This window comes from Hippocampus bargibanti, linkage group LG03 (genome assembly GCF_051943395.1).
Source record: "Hippocampus bargibanti isolate YZ-2025 linkage group LG03, ASM5194339v1, whole genome shotgun sequence".
Taxonomy (NCBI): domain Eukaryota; kingdom Metazoa; phylum Chordata; class Actinopteri; order Syngnathiformes; family Syngnathidae; genus Hippocampus; species Hippocampus bargibanti.
Window position 1 is genome coordinate 4,045,014 of NC_142736.1, and position 25,283 is coordinate 4,070,296.

A 25,283-nucleotide genomic window follows, 5' to 3' on the forward strand; every position below is an offset into this window, starting at 1 on the left:
CACCATCGCGTTATTTAGGTAGTTTTCCTTCTAATTCCGCCATCAACACAGTGTTTTCAGACGAAAAAAAGTACCCAAAATGCACTGTGGGTCGCTTTCTCGGTCAGGGGCGTTGCCTGCGTGACGTCACTTCAGGTATCAATTCAAAAACAAGACTCCATGAATATTCATAGCGAATCTTAAAACGTAAAATATAGCTATGTCATTTGAAGTGATTTTACAAATTATGGACGCAACTTGTCCGGAGGTGTCGGTTGTCCTTTAAATCCCTCAAACCCCGCCCCTCGGGTGTACCTAATGAAGCAACCGGCGACGAAATGGGGGGGGGGGGGGTGAACAATTCCAGCCACAAAGCAATAACAAGACTGGCAAATTGCTGGCGCGTAAGAGCAAGTCTATTCAGCGCGTCGATTGTCGGCGGCGTGACCCCTCATTGGAGAAATCTGCATGCCATCTATTTCTATTTCAACTTTGACCCCGCCACCCCCCCCCCCCCCCCCCCGCTCCCCGCCGTCTTGGTCTTCCAAGGCGACCTCTTCAGTATTCCGACAGCGCTGGCTGCCAATTGTCAATTAAAATGAGAGAACGTTCCGGAAGTCGGTTGCACTTTCCCACCCGGATGTCCCTCACCCCCAACACCCCGCCCCCATGACAACATGGCCCCTCCCTCATAATCGCGCCAGAATAGTTGATTGTTTTATCTTTTTAATAAAACTAATCTTCTATTCCTTTCGGCTTTTCCCTTATAAAATAAAATCTACCATCCATATACATACACAGTGATACAGTGATACCTTGGCTTACAAACTTAATTGGTTCCCAGACAGAGTGTGTAAGGCGAAAAGTGTGTATCCCAAAAAATAATTTCCCATAGGAACAACATAACAAAAACTTTATTATATAGTACAGTTTATTTCTTTACTTATAATACCATAGCACATTTATTATACATAAAATAAGGTATGTTTTGTGTAGTTTTAAGGCTTAGAAAATTAGAAAGTAAGAAAAAATATGTTTTATGGGGACCTGGGAACAAATTATATTCATTTTAATGGTTTCCTATGGGAAATACATTTTTGAGATACACACTTTTTGCCTTACACACTCTGTCTGGGAACCAATCAAGTTTGTAAGCCAAGGTATCACTGTAGTAATCCTCCATTTTGTACAACTAAAGCTACGACACGGCTAGCTAGCTAGCGTTTAGAAATGAAGGGATGCCCATGTCAAGGTAAGATCAGAGCATTGTCATCGAATGATGAGTAGTTTTACTTTATTTGAATGTTATTGTGGCCATTTTATATTTGAGTTAGTGGCGTTTCTGGGTTGAGTGAGCGCTGGCGCGTCTGGCTGCCGCTGCTCACCCGTAGGGGAATAAAAATGTTGTTATCCTGTGCCTGGAAAGTGCCCTTGAGAGTTTTGAAAGGCGTTTATAAATACAATGTATTATTATGAATATTATTATCTTTTGGAGCGTTATGGAGGGGAAAGGAGATAAGACACGACGGAAAAAATCACAATGCTTGATTGCTTCAATACAGCGGGGAGCAAAGTTTAATCATTGCGTTGTGGTTTATTTGGGGGTGTGGGGGTTTTGGTCTCCATCCCAGCATAAATTCGTCATATTGGTTCAATCATACAAGTGTCTCGTCAACGCCCGTGGTTTTTTGAAATTGGGGGTCTTTAAACGCTTTCTGCCCTTAGCAAGCTATCTGTTAGCTATCTAGCTAGCTAACTATTGGCTGACAGGCTATCTATTTTGCTATCTATTAGCTATGTAATAGCTGGCTAGCTAGTTTTTTATCTATTTGAGTTATTTTGGGTTGAGTGAACGCGGGCGTGTGTGGCTGCCGCTGCTCACCTACAGAAAAAAAATGATTCTGTGACTGTCAATTGACCTTTAGAGTTTTGAAAGCCGCTTAGAAATCAAATGGGATTATTATTATTATTATTATTATTATTATTATTATTATTATTATTATTACATAGATAGCTAGCTAGCTATTAGCTATATGTCTAGCCAGCTAGCTAAAAAATTACATGACTGTAAAGTGTCCTTGAGAGTTTTGAAAGGCGCTTATTATTATAATTATTATTATTATTATTATTATTATTATTATTATTATTATTCCAGGAAACATATTAGCTATCTAATTAGCTATTGGCTATTAGCTATCTAGCTATCTATTGGCAAGCTAGCTAGCTTTCTATCTGGGTTACTTCCAGGTTGAGTGAATATTAGCGGGTGTGGCTGCCGCTGCTCACCCACACAAAAACTTTATCCTGTGATTGTAAAGTGACCTTGAGAGTTTTGAAAGGTGCTTATAAATGAAATGTATTATTATTAAAATGGCGAATCAATTTGACTCTTCCCAGGGTTTTGTTTTTTTCTTGCTTGTGTGTCGATAAGGCGCTGGCCAGACCTCCGGCAATATTTTTCCCTTCCACAAGAGGGCAGCATTTCTCCTTTTTCTATATTAGTGCTTTGTTCCAGCTTCAGCTGTTGATAAAGCGCTATATAAACCAATATGGATGTATTGCATTGTATTTTGGACAGCTGCCCTCATTTCAAGCTCATATAACTCCAGACGCATATAATTTAGGAAATAACTTTTTTTTTTGATGCAAGAACAGAGTCTACGGTTTCTTACGCTGCATTGAACGTTGATGTAGTCCTAAAGGTCAATATTCTGTGGGTCCTGGAATTCAAGTGACAATGACAAAAACCCTGGCACTGAAGTGGACGCATTTTTGCTCATCGTCTGGCAGTGAATGAGTTACAATCAAGGGCCTTCAAAACGGCCAGACGATGAATGAAAACCGCCAGGAAGGACAGACACTCGTCAAGATGCTCCGCTATCCGGTTTGAAAACTTGGATTATATTGAGAGATGATACGATAAATGGCCGCCGGTGATCTCATGACACAAATTTCGATAATAGCATCCAAATAGCATTAGCTCGAGCCTTCACGAAATTGAACTTATCGGCTTTTAGACCGAGATTGAGGAATGCGTACATGGAGCAAATCACTTCTGTTTGGATGCAGACAAGCGATACTGGCTCGCATTTGAACCACAAAGCTTGAATAATACAGTGATACATTGGCTTACGAACTTAATTGGTTCCCAGACAGAGTGTGTAAGGCGAAAAGTGTGTATCCCAAAAAATAATTTCCCATAAGAAACCATTAAAATGAAAATAATCCGTTCCTAGGTACCCATAAAACATATTGTTCTACTTTCTAATTTTCTAAGCCTCAAAACCAAACAAAATATACCTTATTTTACGTATAATAAATGTGCTATGGTATTGTAATTAAAGAAATAAACTGTACTATATAATAAAGTCGTTTTATTTTCTTTTGTGATGGTCGTTGATGGCTTGATGGAATGGAGTGGCCGCTTTCATCAGCATTAAACACTTGGCTGCGATAATTTTACCTTATTCTTCATCAATTGTGTTCTCTTTAGCTTGGTTGATAGCTTTTTGCATCAAGTGTACAGATGGCTTGTGCGGGTTATTTTTGGAGCCTGATTGATGGGATATTTTAACCTTGCATTCGACACCCTTTCTTTGAACTATCAAAGTTGAAACGAGTCCAAATTTCACTGTTTTCTATCCATTTTCTCACTCTTTCTCTCTGTCGTCTGCCTGTCTCATTAATGTTTAAACCACTTCACTACACTGTTGCGTTCTTGACCAATCGCGTGGCTTTAACCGAAGACTGGGGGTGGGAAATATCGGACAAAAATGAGTTGGCTGCCATTTTGTTGTTCGGAGAAAGGGCTCGTTCCCGAATGACATATCATTCATTGTGGCGCTCTGTGTATCCCGAAAAATAGTTCGTATGCCAAGGTAAAATGTTCATAAATTTAACGTTCGTAAACCGCAAAGTTCGTAAGCCAAGGGGTTCGTAAACCGAGGTATCACTGTATTAGCATCCAAATAGCATTAGCTCAAGCCTTCACGAAATTGACCTTTTAGACCCAGATTGGGGAATGCGTACATGGAGCGAATCACTTATGTTCGGATGCAGAGAGGCGATACTGGCTAGCATTTGAAGCAAAAGCTTGAATAATTGCGGTATTATGTGACTCGGGATACAAGGCAGAGATGACCTATCTTCCCATGGCCGAATGAATAAACGCTAACTTCTATTTGCTTGAAGATAGAATCAAATGACTCAATAACATACCAGAATGAAATAATATAAAGAGGGAGTGCATCCAAGGTTCAACTAATTCAAATTCCGATGCTAATACAAAGCTAACAAAGCAAGGCTTGCAATAACGGACACAGAGCCAGACTACAAAGTGAAGCAATCAACCAAATGGAACCAGTGTTGACTAAATGAGTCCGTAGTGCTTGAAGTTGAGGAGGAAGTGACTCGGGACTGCATACAAGACAAAATGACTCCATTTCTGGTATTAAGTCGAGCAGAATAAAAACAAATAAACACCTGCAGCCTTTGAGTAAATCAAACCATGATATTAGTTTGTATTCTAGGATCAAACGATGGGGGAGTGCATGCATGAAGAGAATCATTACTCGAGTTCAGATGCCTACGCCTTTTCCGATTGGATCAAAAAGAAAAAATATATATATTAAATTATATATATATACAGTAAAGTCTTGTTATATCGATATCGGATATATCGATAGTCCCGGTTATATCGATACTATTTCTATGCACGCACGGAGAAAATTACATGCAAACAGGGTCGGATATATCGATAGTCCCGGTTATATCGATAGTCCCGGTTATATCGATATTTTTTCGGACTCCCTTGAATATCGATATAACGAGACTTTACTGTATATTATATTATATTATATTATATTATATTATATTATATTATATTATATTATATTATATTATATAGAAGGAGAGTCACCTTCCATAAGGACTGGTGTGTCCTCATCATTTTTATTGATTAAAAACCTCTTAATTGACACCTGTTGCTTTCTGACTTGTAAGGTCTTACGAAGCTGAGGCATCACATTATCGTTCATCATGTTTTCTGAATGGAACTGTTCGGTAAAAGCCTGCACATCATTCCACTTTGCCAACATTGCCTTCTCTACCTCGCCCTCAGATGTTCTCGAACCATCCGTTACTGGATTTAAAATTCTCAATAAGCGCCGAACTTCCAGGTTGGCGCATGGCGATATCGGTGTGAATTAGCCGTGCTTTCTCGCATAAAAAAGCTTTATTCACGCTGTTGCCGGATAGCTGCTTTTCGTCAATCAAATCATCTTCTCAGCGACAGTGATTTTATTTTGTGTCTTCTTGGGCTGAACATGAGCCTGTGGTGGGTTTTTTTTCGGTCTCATCATAGTAAAAATATCAGCAAAAAGCTCCAAGTAGGCGATCGACGTGTGCATTCAATGAGAGGGGGTGTGCAAAGTAGCGCCGGCTGGAGCGCTGTTTGGTCGCGTGCTTCCGCCGAAGTTCACTCCGCCAGCCGTGGTGGGTGTGTATTATGAAAATAGTGCTTATTATAAGGTTTAATTTTCATAAATTTGACGTTCTTAAGATGAAATGTTTGTAAGATAAGGTGTTTGTAAGTTGAGGTCTCACTGTACATATTTTTTCAAATCTCACTCTTTCTTTGTATATACATTTTTTATTTTTTATTCTTTTATTACATTTGAAACATATATATGTGAAAAAATTATATTTCAATTAGAGTATATATATATATATATATATATATATATATATATATATATATATATATATATATATATATATATATATATATATATATGAAAATAATGATTTTTTTTAATTAAATACGAAATATATTCATATTTGTTCATATATCTCTCTATGTATGTATATATATGTATTTCATTTGAAATATATGTATATGACTGAATTAGAAAACATACATTATATATACATATAAATGTATAAGATATTTTTATTAAGTTAGAAATGTAGATTTATTTATTATTATTTTATCACATTTGAAATGTATGTATATGTAAAAAGAGATGCTTTTAATTAGAAATAGATGCTTTTAATTAGAATATCTATCTATATATATATATATATATATATATATATATATATATATATATATATATATAAAGAGAGAGAGAGAGAGAGAGATACTTTTAGATAGATATTTTTTTATATCTCTCTCTGTGAATGAATATATATATATATTTTGAAATACGTATATGTATATGATTGAATTAGAAAAAAAAAATACCTTACATATATATAAATGTATAAGATGTTTTGATTAAGTTAGAAATATATTTTTTCAGCTCTCTCTCTGTAAATATATATATATATATATATGTATTTATATAAAAAACTAATATTTGTAATTACAAAATACATATTCATATATGTATATGTATATATATATATATATTTTTTTTTTCCTGTCATATTATTTGTTATTTTTATTAACTTAGTTACTTCCTGGTTGAGTAAATGCTGGCTACCGCTGCTCTCCCGCAGAATAAATATCCTGTGACTGTAAAGTGTCCTTGAGATTTTTGAAAGGTGCTTATAAATGAAATAGATTATTATTATATATAAATATACATATATATTTTTATTAAATTAGAAATACAGATATTTTGTTCATATCTCTCCCCCTGCTTCACGTAAACATTATCTGTTTATATATAGCTGGAAATAATGTTCCACATTTTTATCCGGCCAAGAAAGCGCTTTGAATGGACGATGTAATAACGACTAAGAGGGGAAGACGGGGGAACCATACACGCGCATAAGTGGATGGTAATGGTACACGGAAAAGGTTTTAGGGTATTCCAAGATGACAAAAGTACCACGGCTAACGTCCCTTCTCATCTTCTTAGACATTTGCGTGTACTTGTCACGCACGTGAACGCTTACATGCACTTTAGATACACTCCCTGGCTACTTCATTCGAAAATCTACACTCAAAACATCTATGCTGAAGCAGTTATTGAAAAAAAAAGGCAATAACAACTTGGCTTATGAACTTTTTGGTTTACGGACGTTATATTTATGGAAATTTTTACCTTGGCATACGAACTATTTTTCGGGATACACACGGAGCGCCACAAAGAGTGATGTGTCGTTGGCAAACGAGCACGTTCTCCAAAAAAAGAAAATGGCAGCCGACTTTCTTTTTCGTCCTCTATTCCCCACCCTCAGTCTTTGGTTAAAGCCACGTGATTGGTCAAGAACGCAGCAGTGAGGGAGATGGGGGTTAAACATTAAAGAGACAGGCAGACGACAGAGCGAGAGTGAGAAAATGGATAGAAAACAGTGAAATTTGGACTGGTTTCAACTTTGATAGTTCAAAGGCAGAGTGGAGACTGCAAGGTTAAAATATCACATCAATCAGGCTCCACGAATAACCCGCACAAGCCATCTGTACACTTGATGCAAAAAGCTATCAACCCAGCTAAACAGAACACAATTGATGAGGAACAAGGTAAAATGATCGCTAAAAAATACAATGCAATACATCCATATTGTTAGCTAGCCATTAGCTAGCTGGCTAGCTATCAGCTGTCTGGCTGCAAGTTGTCTAGCTGGCTAGCTGTTGGCTATCTGACTATTAGCTAGCTATTAGTTATCTATTAGCTAGCTAGCTAACTTTCTATATATTTGAGTTATTCGGGCTTGAGTGAATGCTGGCGCATGTGGCTGCCGCTGCTGGATTATTATTATTATTATTATTATTATTATTATTATTATTATTATTATTATTATTATTATTATGACCATTATTATTAGCATTATTATTGTTATTATTATTATTGTTATATATTGGCTAGCGAGCTAGCTAGCTTTCTATCTATTTGAGTTACTCACGGATTGAGTGAACGCTGGCGTGTGTGGCTGCCGCTGCTCACCCACAAAAAAAAATATCCAGGGACTGTAAAGTGACCTTGAGAGTTTTGAAAAGTGCTTATAAATTAAATGGATTATTATTATATTATTATTATAGCTCTCGATAGCTAATAGATAGCTAACAAGCCTGAACATTGCATATTTACTATTTTTGACTATGGTGCCCCGTTGCGCTTAGATCCAAAGCGTGAGCAGACTTGTCACTCTGTCGTTTTGCCTTGTTGTTGTTGTTTTTTGCTTCTTTTCTTTTTTCTTTTTGACAATTTAATCTTTTTGGCTCTGAGCTGCTGTTTGATCTGATGACTGCCCTGCGTGTGATTCCCCCCCCCCCCTCGCCGCTTCTTTTCCCAGCTCGCCTCGGGCTAACGGATTGTTATTCTGTCTCTTCTTCCCCCTTATTAGCATCTTCCCAAGATTTATTTATACTTTTTTTTTTTGCTTCCTTCCGACACATTTTCATTCCATTTTGGGGTGTTCCTTTTTGTGCCAAAGTGAAAACAACCACAAGAGTACAATGGAGGCTAACTGGACTCTGTAAAGTTCACATTTTGGATGAGGGGGCGGGGCTTCTTTTCCACCATGAGTGCATGTTTCCGAGTAAGATTTTGAAGTTGAATACAGTGATACCTTAGTTTCTGAAAATCGGTTCCCACAAAGTGTATGTAAGGCGAAGAGTTTGTCTGCCAAACATTTACTTCCCATAAGAAACCATTAAAATGAGAATAATCCGTTCCAAGGTCCTGGTAAAACATCATTTTCGACTAAATAAGCCTTAAAACTACACAAAATATATCTTATTTTATGTATAATTGGTTCCCAGAAAGTGTGTGTAAGGCAAAAAGTTTGTCTTCCAAACATTTATGTCACATAAGAAACCATTAAAATGAGAATAATCAGTTCCCAGGTCCCCACAAAACATAATTTTCTACTAAATAAGCCTTAAAACCACACAAAATATACCTTGTTTCATGTATAATTGGTTCCCAGAAAGTGTTTGTAAGGCAAAAAGTTTGTCTTCCAAACATTAATTTCCCATAAGAAGCCATTAAAATGAGAATAATCCGTTCCCAGGTCCCCATAAAACATAATTTTCTACTAAATAAGCCTTAAAACCACACAAAATATACCTTGTTTCATGTATAATTGGTTCCCAGAAAGTGTTTGTAAGGCAAAAAGTTTGTCTTCCAAACATTAATTTCCCATAAGAAGCCATTAAAATGAGAATAATCCGTTCCCAGGTCCCCATAAAACATAATTTTCTACTAAATAAGCCTTAAAAACACACAAAATATACCTTATTTTATGTATAATTGGTTCCCAGAAAGTGTGTGTAAGGCGAAGAGTTTGTCTGCCAAACATTTACTTCCCATAAGAAACCATTAAAATGAGAATAATCCGTTCCCAGGTCCCCACAAAACATAATTTTCTACTAAATAAGCCTTAAAACCACACAAAATATACCTTATTTCATGTATAATTGGTTCCCAGAAAGTGTGTGAAAGGCGAACAGTCTGTCTGCCAAACATTTACGTCACATAAGAAACCATTAAAATGAGAATAATCCGTTCCCAGGTCCCCATAAAACATTATTTTCGACTAAATAAGCCTTAAAACTACACAAAATATATCTTATTTTATGTATAATTGGTTCCCAGAAAGTGTGTGTAAGGCAAAAAGTTTGTCTTCCAAACATTTATGTCACATAAGAAACCATTAAAATGAGAATAATCAGTTCCCAGGTCCCCACAAAACATAATTTTCTACTAAATAAGCCTTAAAACCACACAAAATATACCTTGTTTCATGTATAATTGGTTCCCAGAAAGCGTGTGTAAGGCGAATAGTTTGTCTGCCAAACATTTACGTCACATAAGAAACCATTAAAATGAGAATAATCCGTTCCCAGGTCCCCATAAAACATAATTTTGTACTAAATAAGCCTTAAAACCACACAAAATATATCTTATTTTATGTATAATTGGTTCCCAGAAAGTGTGTTCAAGGCAAACAGTTTGTCTGCCAAACATTTACGTCCCATAAGAAACCATTAAAGTGAGAATAATCCGTTCCCAGGTCCCCATAAAACATAATTTTCTACTAAATAAGCCTTAAAACCACACAAAATATACCTTGTTTCATGTATAATTGGTTCCCAGAAAGTGTGTGTAAGGCAAAAAGTTTGTCTTCGAAACATTAATTTCCCATAAGAAACCATTATAATGAGAATAATACGTTCCCATGTCCCCATAAAACATCATTTTCTACTAAATAAGCCTTAAAACCACACAAAATATACCTTGTTTCATGTATAATTGGTTCCCAGAAAGTGTGTGTAAGGCAAAAAGTTTGTCTTCCAAACATTAATTTCCCATAAGAAGCCATTATAATGAGAATAATCCGTTCGCAGGTCCCCATAAAACATAATTTTCGACTAAATAAGCCTTAAAACCACACAAAATATACCTTATTTCATGTATAATTGGTTCTCAGAAAGTGTGTGTAAGGCGAACAGTTTGTCTGCCAAACATTTACGTCACATAAGAAACCATTAAAATGAGAATAATCCGTTCCCAGGTCCCCATAAAACATCATTTTCGACTAAATAAGCCTTAAAACTACACAAAATATATCTTATTTTATGTATAATTGGTTCCCAGAAAGTGTGTGTAAGGCAAAAAGTTTGTCTTCCAAACATTTATGTCACATAAGAAACCATTAAAATGAGAATAATCAGTTCCCAGGTCCCCACAAAACATAATTTTCTACTAAATAAGCCTTAAAACCACACAAAATATACCTTGTTTCATGTATAATTGGTTCCCAGAAAGTGTTTGTAAGGCAAAAAGTTTGTCTTCCAAACATTAATTTCCCATAAGAAGCCATTAAAATGAGAATAATCCGTTCCCAGGTCCCCATAAAACATAATTTTCTACTAAATAAGCCTTAAAACCACACAAAATATACCTTGTTTCATGTATAATTGGTTCCCAGAAAGTGTTTGTAAGGCAAAAAGTTTGTCTTCCAAACATTAATTTCCCATAAGAAGCCATTAAAATGAGAATAATCCGTTCCCAGGTCCCCATAAAACATAATTTTCTACTAAATAAGCCTTAAAAACACACAAAATATACCTTATTTTATGTATAATTGGTTCCCAGAAAGTGTGTGTAAGGCGAAGAGTTTGTCTGCCAAACATTTACTTCCCATAAGAAACCATTAAAATGAGAATAATCCGTTCCCAGGTCCCCACAAAACATAATTTTCTACTAAATAAGCCTTAAAACCACACAAAATATACCTTATTTCATGTATAATTGGTTCCCAGAAAGTGTGTGAAAGGCGAACAGTCTGTCTGCCAAACATTTACGTCACATAAGAAACCATTAAAATGAGAATAATCCGTTCCCAGGTCCCCATAAAACATTATTTTCGACTAAATAAGCCTTAAAACTACACAAAATATATCTTATTTTATGTATAATTGGTTCCCAGAAAGTGTGTGTAAGGCAAAAAGTTTGTCTTCCAAACATTTATGTCACATAAGAAACCATTAAAATGAGAATAATCAGTTCCCAGGTCCCCACAAAACATAATTTTCTACTAAATAAGCCTTAAAACCACACAAAATATACCTTGTTTCATGTATAATTGGTTCCCAGAAAGCGTGTGTAAGGCGAATAGTTTGTCTGCCAAACATTTACGTCACATAAGAAACCATTAAAATGAGAATAATCCGTTCCCAGGTCCCCATAAAACATAATTTTGTACTAAATAAGCCTTAAAACCACACAAAATATATCTTATTTTATGTATAATTGGTTCCCAGAAAGTGTGTTCAAGGCAAACAGTTTGTCTGCCAAACATTTACGTCCCATAAGAAACCATTAAAGTGAGAATAATCCGTTCCCAGGTCCCCATAAAACATAATTTTCTACTAAATAAGCCTTAAAACCACACAAAATATACCTTGTTTCATGTATAATTGGTTCCCAGAAAGTGTGTGTAAGGCAAAAAGTTTGTCTTCCAAACATTAATTTCCCATAAGAAGCCATTATAATGAGAATAATACGTTCCCATGTCCCCATAAAACATCATTTTCTACTAAATAAGCCTTAAAACCACACAAAATATACCTTGTTTCATGTATAATTGGTTCCCAGAAAGTGTGTGTAAGGCAAAAAGTTTGTCTTCCAAACATTAATTTCCCATAAGAAGCCATTATAATGAGAATAATCCGTTCGCAGGTCCCCATAAAACATAATTTTCTACTAAATAAGCCTTAAAACCACACAAAATATACCTTATTTCATGTATAATTGGTTCTCAGAAAGTGTGTGTAAGGCGAACAGTTTGTCTGCCAAACATTTACGTCACATAAGAAACCATTAAAATGAGAATAATCCGTTCCCAGGTCCCCATAAAACATCATTTTCGACTAAATAAGCCTTAAAACTACACAAAATATATCTTATTTTATGTATAATTGGTTCCCAGAAAGTGTGTGTAAGGCAAAAAGTTTGTCTTCCAAACATTTATGTCACATAAGAAACCATTAAAATGAGAATAATCAGTTCCCAGGTCCCCACAAAACATAATTTTCTACTAAATAAGCCTTAAAACCACACAAAATATACCTTGTTTCATGTATAATTGGTTCCCAGAAAGTGTTTGTAAGGCAAAAAGTTTGTCTTCCAAACATTAATTTCCCATAAGAAGCCATTAAAATGAGAATAATCCGTTCCCAGGTCCCCATAAAACATAATTTTCTACTAAATAAGCCTTAAAACCACACAAAATATACCTTGTTTCATGTATAATTGGTTCCCAGAAAGTGTTTGTAAGGCAAAAAGTTTGTCTTCCAAACATTAATTTCCCATAAGAAGCCATTAAAATGAGAATAATCCGTTCCCAGGTCCCCATAAAACATAATTTTCTACTAAATAAGCCTTAAAAACACACAAAATATACCTTATTGTATGTATAATTGGTTCCCAGAAAGTGTGTGTAAGGCGAAGAGTTTGTCTGCCAAACATTTACTTCCCATAAGAAACCATTAAAATGAGAATAATCCGTTCCCAGGTCCCCACAAAACATAATTTTCTACTAAATAAGCCTTAAAACCACACAAAATATACCTTATTTCATGTATAATTGGTTCCCAGAAAGTGTGTGAAAGGCGAACAGTCTGTCTGCCAAACATTTACATCACATAAGAAACCATTAAAATGAGAATAATCTGTTCCCAGGTCCCAATAAAACATCATTTTCGACTAAATAAGCCTTAAAAGTACACAAAATATATCTTATTTTATGTATAATTGGTTCCCAGAAAGTGTGTTTAAGGCAAACAATTTGTCTGCCAAACATTTACGTCCCATAAGAAACCATTAAAATGAGAATAATCCGTTCCCAGGTCCCCACAAAACATAATTTTCTACTAAATAAGCCTTAAAACCACACAAAATATACCTTATTTTATGTATAATTGGTTCCCAGAAAGTGTGTGTAAGGTAAAAAGTTTGTCTTCCAAACATTAATTTGCTATAAGAAACCATTAACATGAGAATAATCCGTTCCCAGGTCCCCATAAAACATAATTTTCTACTAAATAAGCCTTAAAACCACACAAAATATACCTTATTTCATGTATAATTGGTTCTCAGAAAGTGTGTGTAAGGCAAAAAGTTTGTCTTCCAAACATTAATTTCCCATAAGAAGCCATTATAATGAGAATAATCCGTTCGCAGGTCCCCATAAAACATAATTTTCTACTAAATAAGCCTTAAAACCACGCAAAATATACCTTATTTCATGTATAATTGGTTCTCAGAAAGTGTGTGTAAGCCGAACAGTTTGTCTGCCAAACATTTACGTCACATAAGAAACCATTAAAATGAGAATAATCCGTTCCCAGGTCCCCATAAAACATCATTTTCGACTAAATAAGCCTTAAAACTACACAAAATATATCTTATTTTATGTATAATTGGTTCCCAGAAAGTGTGTGTAAGGCAAAAAGTTTGTCTTCCAAACATTTATGTCACATAAGAAACCATTAAAATGAGAATAATCAATTCCCAGGTCCCCATAAAACATAATTTTCTACTAAATAAGCCTTAAAACCACACAAAATATACCTTGTTTCATGTATAATTGGTTCCCAGAAAGCGTGTGTAAGGCGAATAGTTTGTCTGCCAAACATTTACGTCACATAAGAAACCATTAAAATGAGAATAATCCGTTCCCAGGTCCCCATAAAACATAATTTTCTACTAAATAAGCCTTAAAACCACACGAAATATACCTTATTTTATGTATAATTGGTTCCCAGAAAGTGTGTGTAGGGTAAAAAGTTTGTCTTCCAAACATTAATTTCCCATAAGAAGCCATTATAATGAGAATAATCCGTTCGCAGGTCCCCATAAAACATCATTTTCTACTAAATAAGCCTTAAAACCACACAAAATATATCTTATTTTATGTGTAATACATGTGCTTTTGTATTGTAATGAAAGAAATGAAATGTACTTTATAATAAAGTCGTTTTATTTACCTTTATGATGGTAGTGCCGAACTTCCAGGTTGCCTCTTGATGATATCCGAGTGAAGGTGCCATGCTTTCCCACAATGTCCCCTGCTAGTTGCTTTTTGGTAATCCAAATCAACAGAACTTTTTCAACCTCTTTTATTGCTTGAGACCGTTGCTTAGATAACACAGAAACACGCTTAGCCACACGTAGCAATGGTCGACTTAGCATACTGGTACTGGAAGGCAAAGTCACACAAACGCACACCTCGTTCGTGTTTTTCGATGATCTCCTTCTTCTACTCGAGTCACAGTATTGACTGATATCAGTATTTCAAAGTACATTGAAACCTCAGTTTACGAACTTAATTGGTTCCCAGAAAGTGTGTGTAAGGCGAAAAGTGTCTTACAAACATTAATTTCCCATAGGAAATGATTAAAAATGAAAATAATCTGTTCCAAATTCCCCATAAAGCATAATTTTTGACTAAATATGCCTTAAAACTACACAAAATATACCTTATTTCATGTATAATAAATGTGCTTTTGTATTGTAATTAAATGAGTGATGTGTCGTTCGCGCATGAGCCCGTTCTAACAAGAAAATGGCAGCAGACTGTTTTTGTCCTCTATTCCCCGCCCCCAGTCTTCAGGTAAAGCCACGTGAGGGGAGGTGGTTTAAACATTAAAGAGACAGGCAGACGACAGAGAGAGAGAGAGAGAGAGAGAGAGAATGGATAGAAAACAGTGAAATTTGGACTCGTTTCAACTTTGATAGTTCAAAGGCAGAGTGTAGACTGCAAGGTTAAAATTCCCATCAATCAGGCTCCACAAATAACCCGCACAAGCCATCTGTACACTTGATGCAAAATGCTATCAACCCAGCTAAACAGAACACAATTGAAGAGGAACAAGGTAAAATTATTGCAGAGAAAGCACCTACAAGGGTGAAAGAAGAAGGCGACGTTCCTCATTAAGTGTTTAATGCTGATGAAACCAGCCACTCCATTCCATACAGCCATCAACGACCATCACAAACGTCAATAAAACGACTTTATTATACAGTACAATGTATTTATTTAATTATAATAACATAGCACATTTATTATACATAAAATAAGGTATATGTTGTGTAGTTTTAAGGCTGATTTAGTAGAAATTTATATTTTATGGGGACCTGGGAACGGATTATTCTCATTTTGATGGTTTCCTATGGGAAATTATTTTTTGGGATCCACACTTTTCGCCTTACACAATCTGCCTGGGAACCAATTAAGTTCATAAGCCAAGGTATCACTGTCTCGACATTTGATCTCGTCTACCCGAATCAAAATCATCTGAATGATTTTATTGTCTCGCTATCAGTTGCCAAAATCAAAAAAACTTTTTCTCAATGTCCGCCTTCCCCAAACTGAGCGCAGCAGAAAACAAGACGCTGTATCGACACCCTGATTATTTATAGATTGCAATAAGAGAGCGTGATCATCATATTGACTGAGCCGTTCGCATCCTAATGGCCGCCTTAAATCTGCCACAAACGCTTGCGATTTTCTGGGCGGACTTACAGGCAAATTAACACTCGCCGTTTTTACGCGGGTGTGTGTGCGTATACGTGCGGGTGTGCGTGCGTGTGTGTGTGTGTGTGTGTGAAGCAATCAAGGTTTTCCATCACCATCAGCGGCAAACGAGCGAGGACGATGCTCGTCCATTACAAGAATCATAAAAATCATTTTCAAGAGCAAACGGGTGAGACCTTAGCGAACCGTGCGATGAGGCACGGTGCCACCTTGCCGAGCCCCGAGTGTGCGCGAACGCGGCCATTTTAACTCATCCAATTGCCATTGGCGAATTTATTCGGGAATTGAAAATGTGACGTACAGAGACATTCTGGAATTTGTTTGAGTTTTTTTGAATCGTGCTTTTGCGGCGATAATACCATCACTCACACTGTCCCCTGCTAGCTGCTTTTTGATCATCCAAATCAACAGAGGTTTTTCAACCTCTTTTATTGCTTGAGACCGTTGCTTAGACAACACAGCAACACCCTTAGGCACACGTAGCAATGGTCGACTTAGCATACTGGTGCTAAGTCACACAAACGCACACCTTGTTGGTGTTTTTCAATGATCTCGTGGATCAGTGACGTCATGGCGAAATGTGCACGTTTGCAACAAGCTCAATGTTGAAAGCAAACAGGAAGATGTTGCATCTGGCTAGCTATTAGCTGGCTATCTATTACCTATTTAATAGCTATCCAATAGCGAGCTAGCTTGCTTTCTATCTATTTGAGTTACTTTGGGCTTGAGTGAACGATGGGCCGTGTGTTTGCCGCTACCTATCTAGTTACTTACTTAGCTACTTATCTAGCAACCTATCTAGCTAGCTATGTAGCTATCTGTCTAGCTTGCTTTCTATCTATTTGAGTTACTTTGGGCTTGAGTGAACGCTGGGCCGTGTGGTTGCCGCCCCCCCCCCCCCCCCCCCCCCCCCCCCCCCCCCCCCCCCCCCCCCCCCCCCCCCCCCCCCCCCCCCCCCCCCCCCCCCCCCCCCCCCCCCCCCCCCCCCCCCCCCCCCCCCCCCCCCCCCCCCCCCCCCCCCCCCCCCCCCCCCCCCCCCCCCCCCCCCCCCCCCCCCCCCCCCCCCCCCCCCCCCCCCCCCCCCCCCCCCCCCCCCCCCCCCCCCCCCCCCCCCCCCCCCCCCCCCCCCCCCCCCCCCCCCCCCCCCCCCCCCCCCCCCCCCCCCCCCCCCCCCCCCCCCCCCCCCCCCCCCCCCCCCCCCCCCCCCCCCCCCCCCCCCCCCCCCCCCCCCCCCCCCCCCCCCCCCCCCCCCCCCCCCCCCCCCCCCCCCCCCCCCCCCCCCCCCCCCCCCCCCCCCCCCCCCCCCCCCCCCCCCCCCCCCCCCCCCCCCCCCCCCCCCCCCCCCCCCCCCCCCCCCCCCCCCCCCCCCCCCCCCCCCCCCCCCCCCCCCCCCCCCCCCCCCCCCCCCCCCCCCCCCCCCCCCCCCCCCCCCCCCCCCCCCCCCCCCCCCCCCCCCCCCCCCCCCCCCCCCCCCCCCCCCCCCCCCCCCCCCCCCCCCCCCCCCCCCCCCCCCCCCCCCCCCCCCCCCCCCCCCCCCCCCCCCCCCCCCCCCCCCCCCCCCCCCCCCCCCCCCCCCCCCCCCCCCCCCCCCCCCCCCCCCCCCCCCCCCCCCCCCCCCCCCCCCCCCCCCCCCCCCCCCCCCCCCCCCCCCCCCCCCCCCCCCCCCCCCCCCCCCCCCCCCCCCCCCCCCCCCCCCCCCCCCCCCCCCCCCCCCCCCCCCCCCCCCCCCCCCCCCCCCCCCCCCCCCCCCCCCCCCCCCCCCCCCCCCCCCCCCCCCCCCCCCCCCCCCCCCCCCCCCCCCCCCCCCCCCCCCCCCCCCCCCCCCCCCCCCCCCCCCCCCCCCCCCCCCCCCCCCCCCCCCCCCCCCCCCCCCCCCCCCCCCCCCCCCCCCCCCCCCCCCCCCCCCCCCCCCCCCCCCCCCCCCCCCCCCCCCCCCCCCCCCCCCCCCCCCCCCCCCCCCCCCCCCCCCCCCCCCCCCCCCCCCCCCCCCCCCCCCCCCCCCCCCCCCCCCCCCCCCCCCCCCCCCCCCCCCCCCCCCCCCCCCCCCCCCCCCCCCCCCCCCCCCCCCCCCCCCCCCCCCCCCCCCCCCCCCCCCCCCCCCCCCCCCCCCCCCCCCCCCCCCCCCCCCCCCCCCCCCCCCCCCCCCCCCCCCCCCCCCCCCCCCCCCCCCCCCCCCCCCCCCCCCCCCCCCCCCCCCCCCCCCCCCCCCCCCCCCCCCCCCCCCCCCCCCCCCCCCCCCCCCCCCCCCCCCCCCCCCCCCCCCCCCCCCCCCCCCCCCCCCCCCCCCCCCCCCCCCCCCCCCCCCCCCCCCCCCCCCCCCCCCCCCCCCCCCCCCCCCCCCCCCCCCCCCCCCCCCCCCCCCCCCCCCCCCCCCCCCCCCCCCCCCCCCCCCCCCCCCCCCCCCCCCCCCCCCCCCCCCCCCCCCCCCCCCCCCCCCCCCCCCCCCCCCCCCCCCCCCCCCCCCCCCCCCCCCCCCCCCCCCCCCCCCCCCCCCCCCCCCCCCCCCCCCCCCCCCCCCCCCCCCCCCCCCCCCCCCCCCCCCCCCCCCCCCCCCCCCCCCCCCCCCCCCCCCCCCCCCCCCCCCCCCCCCCCCCCCCCCCCCCCCCCCCCCCCCCCCCCCCCCCCCCCCCCCCCCCCCCCCCCCCCCCCCCCCCCCCCCCCCCCCCCCCCCCCCCCCCCCCCCCCCCCCCCCCCCCCCCCCCCCCCCCCCCCCCCCCCCCCCCCCCCCCCCCCCCCCCCCCCCCCCCCCCCCCCCCCCCCCCCCCCCCCCCCCCCCCCCCCCCCCCCCCCCCCCCCCCCCCCCCCCCCCCCCCCCCCCCCCCCCCCCCCCCCCCCCCCCCCCCCCCCCCCCCCCCCCCCCCCCCCCCCCCCCCCCCCCCCCCCCCCCCCCCCCCCCCCCCCCCCCCCCCCCCCCCCCCCCCCCCCCCCCCCCCCCCCCCCCCCCCCCCCCCCCCCCCCCCCCCCCCCCCCCCCCCCCCCCCCCCCCCCCCCCCCCCCCCCCCCCCCCCCCCCCCCCCCCCCCCCCCCCCCCCCCCCCCCCCCCCCCCCCCCCCCCCCCCCCCCCCCCCCCCCCCCCCCCCCCCCCCCCCCCCCCCCCCCCCCCCCCCCCCCCCCCCCCCCCCCCCCCCCCCCCCCCCCCCCCCCCCCCCCCCCCCCCCCCCCCCCCCCCCCCCCCCCCCCCCCCCCCCCCCCCCCCCCCCCCCCCCCCCCCCCCCCCCCCCCCCCCCCCCCCCCCCCCCCCCCCCCCCCCCCCCCCCCCCCCCCCCCCCCCCCCCCCCCCCCCCCCCCCCCCCCCCCCCCCCCCCCCCCCCCCCCCCCCCCCCCCCCCCCCCCCCCCCCCCCCCCCCCCCCCCCCCCCCCCCCCCCCCCCCCCCCCCCCCCCCCCCCCCCCCCCCCCCCCCCCCCCCCCCCCCCCCCCCCCCCCCCCCCCCCCCCCCCGTGCGGTTGCCGCTGCTCACCCACAATAAAAAATGTATGGTGTGACTGTAAAGCGCGTTGGCGGTGTAAAATGGCAAAACTTCCACCAGCCGCGGCGAAAAAGGGGGGGGGGTCCTACCTTTTTGGCCGTCGATGACAAAGTTGCCCTCGTCGTTGCCTGAAGCGATGCGGTAGGTGATGCCGTCTCCGTCGGGATCTTTGGCCAGCACGGTGGCCACCAGTGTGTTCGGCCCGGCGTCCTCCGACACGAACGTCCGGTAGCTGCAAGAGAAAGCGGGATAAAATAATAATCATCTGTGGGTGAGCAGCGGCAGCCACACGCGCGAGCCCGTGTGGCTCAACCCGGAATAACTCAAATAGAAAAAAAGCTAGCTAGCTAGCCAGCTAACAGATAGCTAATAGCTAGCTAGACAGCCAATTAGATAACTATTAACTAGCTAGCTAAGAGATAGCCAGCTAGCGAATAGATAGCTAGCCAGATACACCATTTGTGTACGTAGTTCGGGGTGTCAACCTAATTTTTAGCGGCGGCCATATTGTAGTTACGTTTTCCGCTCGGGGGCCGTCGTGAATTTGGTTTAATCTCCTCGACAAACAGAATTCACAACAATTAATGAATTTTTCAATCTGAAGTCAAGAATAATGACTGATATTGTGGTTTACGTACGACAATTTGAAATTTTAGTAATAATAATATTAATAATAATAATGATAATATTAATAATAATAACAATAATAATAATAATACAATTCATTTATAAGCGCCTTTCAAAACTCTTAAGGTCACTTTACAGTCACATAAGATTTTGATGTAAGGGATTAGCCAGATAGCTGAATAGAAAAACAGCTTGATAGCTTGCTTGTTAGCAAGCTCGCTAGCTAGGAAGCTCGCTAGCTAGCTTGATAGACGAAAACGGAATTTCACAACATTTGTGATGTCAGGGATGAGCCAGCGAATTGACAAGAAAAAGAGCTAGTTAGTTCGCTCGCTAACAAACTCGCTAGCTCGATCGCTAGCTAACAAGCTAGCTCAATAGATGAGAATGGAATTTTCGAAGTTTGACTTGCTTTCGCAAGCCGAATAAAATGATGTGGCAACCCAGATTTAGCTTTGAAAATATGTGATGTAATGAATTAGCCAGATAGCTGTCGACATTAGCATGAATAAAAGTCTTCCCATAAATATCTTTTACGCTTTCGTATGATGATATGATGTGCCAAATATTAATTTTTAAACATGAACTCCAGTTTTATGTACACATTAGTAAGAAATATGGTGCTAAGTCTATTCTTTGTCTTTTCTGCAACACCGTACAATAGCTATTTGGCTGGCTGGCTGGCTAGCTAGCTATCTAGCTGGCTAGCTATTAGCTATCTATTGGCTTGCTAGCTAGCTTTCTATCTCTTTGTCTTACTATTCTATTGAGTTACTTCCGGGTTGAGTGAACGCCAGCGTGTGTGACTGCCGCTGCTCACCCACAGAATAAACATATCCCATGACTGTAAAGTGACCTTGAGAGTTTTGAAAGGCCCTTATAAATGAAATGTACTATTATTAATGGAAAAAAAAGCTAACTAGCTGGCTCGCTAGCTAGATCGCTAGCTAGTGAGCGAACTCGCCAGCTTAATAGATGAGCATGTAATTTCAGAAGTTTGACTTGCTTTCGCGGGCCGAATAAAATGACACAGCAAGCCAGATTTAGCCCCCGTGCCTTGACTTTGACACCTGTATAGCAGCTTTTTGTTTTCGTAGCTTTTTGGAATCCGATTTGGTCTAAAAGCAAATTCTCTTTTAGCCCATATAAGCCCACCCCTACAAAACGTACAGCTCCCCAATGTCAACATGACTGCTGCGAAAAAGATAGTTTAAGACAACAAAGCTAGCAGTGGGCTAACACTTACAAAGAGTTCCGTAAATGTTTGTGATGTTGTGCGGTGAGAACAGAAACACAGCGTGGAGCTAAAAAGCTGTCGGGAATGCAAAGAGACTCGCGGTTGGAAGCGGGTTTGACTGATTTATTCATAAAAAAAATAAAGAAATAAGAAGTGGTTCTGTTTGAGCGGTTCTGACTGTGAACCGCGGGTGTTTAGTAATAACGCTCGGCATATATGTTAGTGAACGCTTGCAGGTAACACTTGACCGCATTTTTAAAGGACAACCGACACCTCCAGACAAATTGCGTCCATAATTTGTAAAATGACTTCAAATGACTTCTACTGAGCGCATTTTACAAAGATTTCACCGCACATAGCTATATTTTACCTTTTAAGACTCGCGCTGAATATTCAGGAAGTCTTGTTTTTCAGTTGGTGACGATGCCAGAAGTGACGTCACAGAGGGAACGCCCCTGACCGAGAAAGCGACACACAATGCATTTTGGGTAATTTTTTTGGTCTGAAAACACCAACTTAGAAGGAAAACTACATAAATAATGCGATGGTGAATCGTTGTGTGTCACAGCCAATTGCGCTAACACGCAATAAAGAAGTTTAAGTTGACACAAATTCCCAGTGGACAAATCAGCCCATTTCCAACGAAGCTCGTGCGCCATCTTGTGCATTTTCTGGGCGCTACATTGTAATAATAATAATAATAATAATAATAATAATAATAATAATAATAATAATAATTCAATTTGGATCGTTCGTACAACAGCCTGCTTATGATGAGTAATACTGATGAGGTGATACCGGTGGAAGTGGGGCAATCAGGCCAGTCGTTAATAATAGGACAATCGGTGGAGCCGCAGGGAGTAGTCCTCTGCTCACCCCAAACTGAGAGCAGGGACCTATCATAGCAGAGTCCGGAACCGCCGTGTCTGGACAGTAGGGATATACATATATATAGGGCCTAAACTACCAGCAAAAAGTAGTTTGCTGACGAAGCCTCTTGGATAAGAAGTGAAACGTCCGACACCTTCAATGAAGTACAGATGACGGCTGAAGAAACCTTTTCATTGATGGACCACTCCTGTACGACTGAGAGCTTACACAGACAAAATAATAATAATAATAATAATAATAATAATAATAATAATAATAATAATAATACATTTCATTTCTAAGCGCCATTCAAAACTCTCAAGGACACTTTACATTCACGTGATATTTTTTTTCCGCGGGTGAGCAGCGGCAGCCACACTCGCCAGCGTTCATTCAACCCGGAAGTGAAGTAGTAGAAGTAGAGGAAGTAGTAGTGGAAGTAGTAGAAGAAGAAGGAGTACAAGAAGTAGTAGGGTGTAGAAATAGAAGTCAGATGTCAGTTAGGAAACAAAAATGGTGTCATTTGTCATCTATCTATCTATCTATCTATCTATCTATCTATCTATCTATCTATCTATCTGCCCACCAATCCACCAACCTACCTACCAAATTACCTACCTACCTACCTACCTACCTACCTACCTACCTACCAATGTATCAATCTACCAATATATCAATCTACCAATCCATCCACCAACCAATCCATCAATCTATCAATCTACCAACCAACCTACCAACCTACCTACTGACCCACCTACCGACCAACCTACCGACCTACCTACCTACCTAGACGGTGGTCGCTATTTTGAGTGACCATTGTCGCCATTTTGAATGACAATGGTCGCAATTTTGAATGACAATGGTCGCCATTTTGAATAACAATGGTTGCCATTTTGAATGACAATGGTCGCCATTTTGAATGACAATGGTCGCCATTTTGAATGACAATGGTCAATGTCCCGTAGCTTAATCCGACCCGACAGCGCCATGAATAAATCCTGCAGGATTTTTGTTGTCATTTTTTATTTTTTTATTTTGCTTTTTGGGAGATCCCTATAGTTTACTTGACTCCATGCGGACGGCCTGGCACCTTTGGACCCCACGCACGTCTCTAATTTGTCCTGATCGATATTGCAATCAAATGAGAAGGCGTCTCGGACATACACCAGCACACACTAATTACTTTTAACCCTTTTTTAGGTGCGCAAATTTGTTTTTGTTGCACTTCGCCTCGGGCTGCGGGGAAAAAAAAAAGAAGTCTCCCGCGGGCCGGAGGAAATTAATTACTGAATTTAATTATTGACTTCATCTGCTTTGAGGAATTGGGGGGCTAATGGTTAGCAGGCGACAACTGGCCTCTGAAAAAAAAAATAGGCACAGCTGATTTTGCCTCATCCTGTGAGGTCTTAACGAATCAACAACTAGCTGACGGCGAATTGTCACAACAAGTGTGACTTCGGATTCATCGGGGAGAAAGATGAATAAATACAGTGATACCTCAGGTTACGAACTTTTCGGTTTACGAACGTTAAATGTATGAAAATTTTACCTTGGCATACAAACTATTTTTCAGGATACACACGGAGCGCCACAATGAGTGATGTGTCGTTCGCGAACGAGCCCATTCTAACAAGAAAATGGCAGTCGACTTTTTTTGTCATCTATTCCCCGCCCCAAGTCTTCGGTTCAAGCCATGTGATTGGTCAAGAACGCAGCAGTGAGGGGAGGTGGTTTAAACATTAAAGAGACAGGTAGATGACAGAGAGAGTGAGAAAATGGATAGAAAACAGTGAAATTTGGCCTCATCTCAACTTTGATAGTTCAAATGCAGAGTGTAGACTGCAAGGTTAATATATCCCATCAATCAGGCTCCACAAATAACCCGCACAAGCCATCTGTACGCTTGATGCAAAAAGCTATCAACCCAGCTAAACAGAACACAATTGATGAGGAACAAGGTAAAATTATTGCAGCGAAAGCACCTACAAAGGATCATTCCTCAAGATGGTGAAAGAAGAAGGCTACGTTCCTGTTCAAGTGTTTAATGCTCATGAAACCGGCCACTCCATTCCATCAACGACCATCACAAAGGTCAATAAAATGACTTTATTATACAGTACAGTTTATTTATTTATTCATAATACTATAGCACATTTATTATACATAAAATAATGTATATTTTGTGTAGTAGAAAATTGTGTAGTAGAAAATTAGAAAGTAGAAAATTATGTTTCATGGCGACCTGGGAACAGAATATTCTCGTTTTAATGGTTTCCTATGTGAACTAATTTTTTGCGACACACACTTTTCGCCTTACACACTGTCTGGGAACCATTTGAGTTTTTAAGCCAGGGTATCACTGTACACGACCACGTTTCATGACGGGTTTGTGAATCTGTCAATCAAAAGTCGACCCTGGCAACAATATTCCCGCCATCTTTTCTCTTCCAATCGGAAATGTCGGGAGGAAATGAGTTTGTTGCGGCGCGGTTACCACGCCAACAGCGCTAAACTAGCAACCAACTCAGCAGGCGGTCCGCCAATGGGAGGAAGCGACGCCGCCGGCGACCTGTCATCCAAGACAGACGGGTGCTGATCATTTCAACGACGTGCGATCAATGATCACCCCGCCCAAAACAAATAATAAATCAGAGGGTCGTGACGTCTTGCCAGGGCCACTCGTCATTCCGGAGGCGCTTTTTATTGCTTCCGTTCTTCCTTTTTGTTGTTTTCCCTTTTGAAGCTGTCTGTCAAGTGGACATTTGATTCGTTTTCCGGCTGTGATTGGCGTCGTTGCATTTGTTGCGGCGCATTTGGAATTTCATTTGTTGCCTTTTTAAGTGCTGCCTGTTCTGCTCCTCCAAAATCAAAAACAGTTCTGTTTTTTTGTTCTTTGTGAGCTTTTCAAGTTCAGTCTGTCAGTATTTTTTTTTCTAAATATGGTTCATTTTTCCTTGGATTAAAGGACAACCGACACCTCCGGACAAGTTGCGTCCATAATTTGTAAAATCACTTTAAATGACTTCTACTGAGTGCATTTTACAAATATTCCACGGCATATCGCTATATTTTACCTTTTAAGACTCATGAAGTCTTGTTTTCGAGTG

The 25,283-nt window shown here is 43.8% G+C and overlaps 1 protein-coding gene across 1 annotated transcript in view; it reads right to left on the reverse strand.

The window, feature by feature from the left end:
* LOC148899998 (neural-cadherin) overlaps positions 1-25,283 on the reverse strand; it is a 297,995-nt gene that overhangs the window by 169,987 nt on the left and 102,725 nt on the right. The window contains 1 exon segment of the mRNA XM_088991547.1: positions 19,532-19,674. Coding sequence (XP_088847673.1) covers positions 19,532-19,674 — 143 coding nt within the window.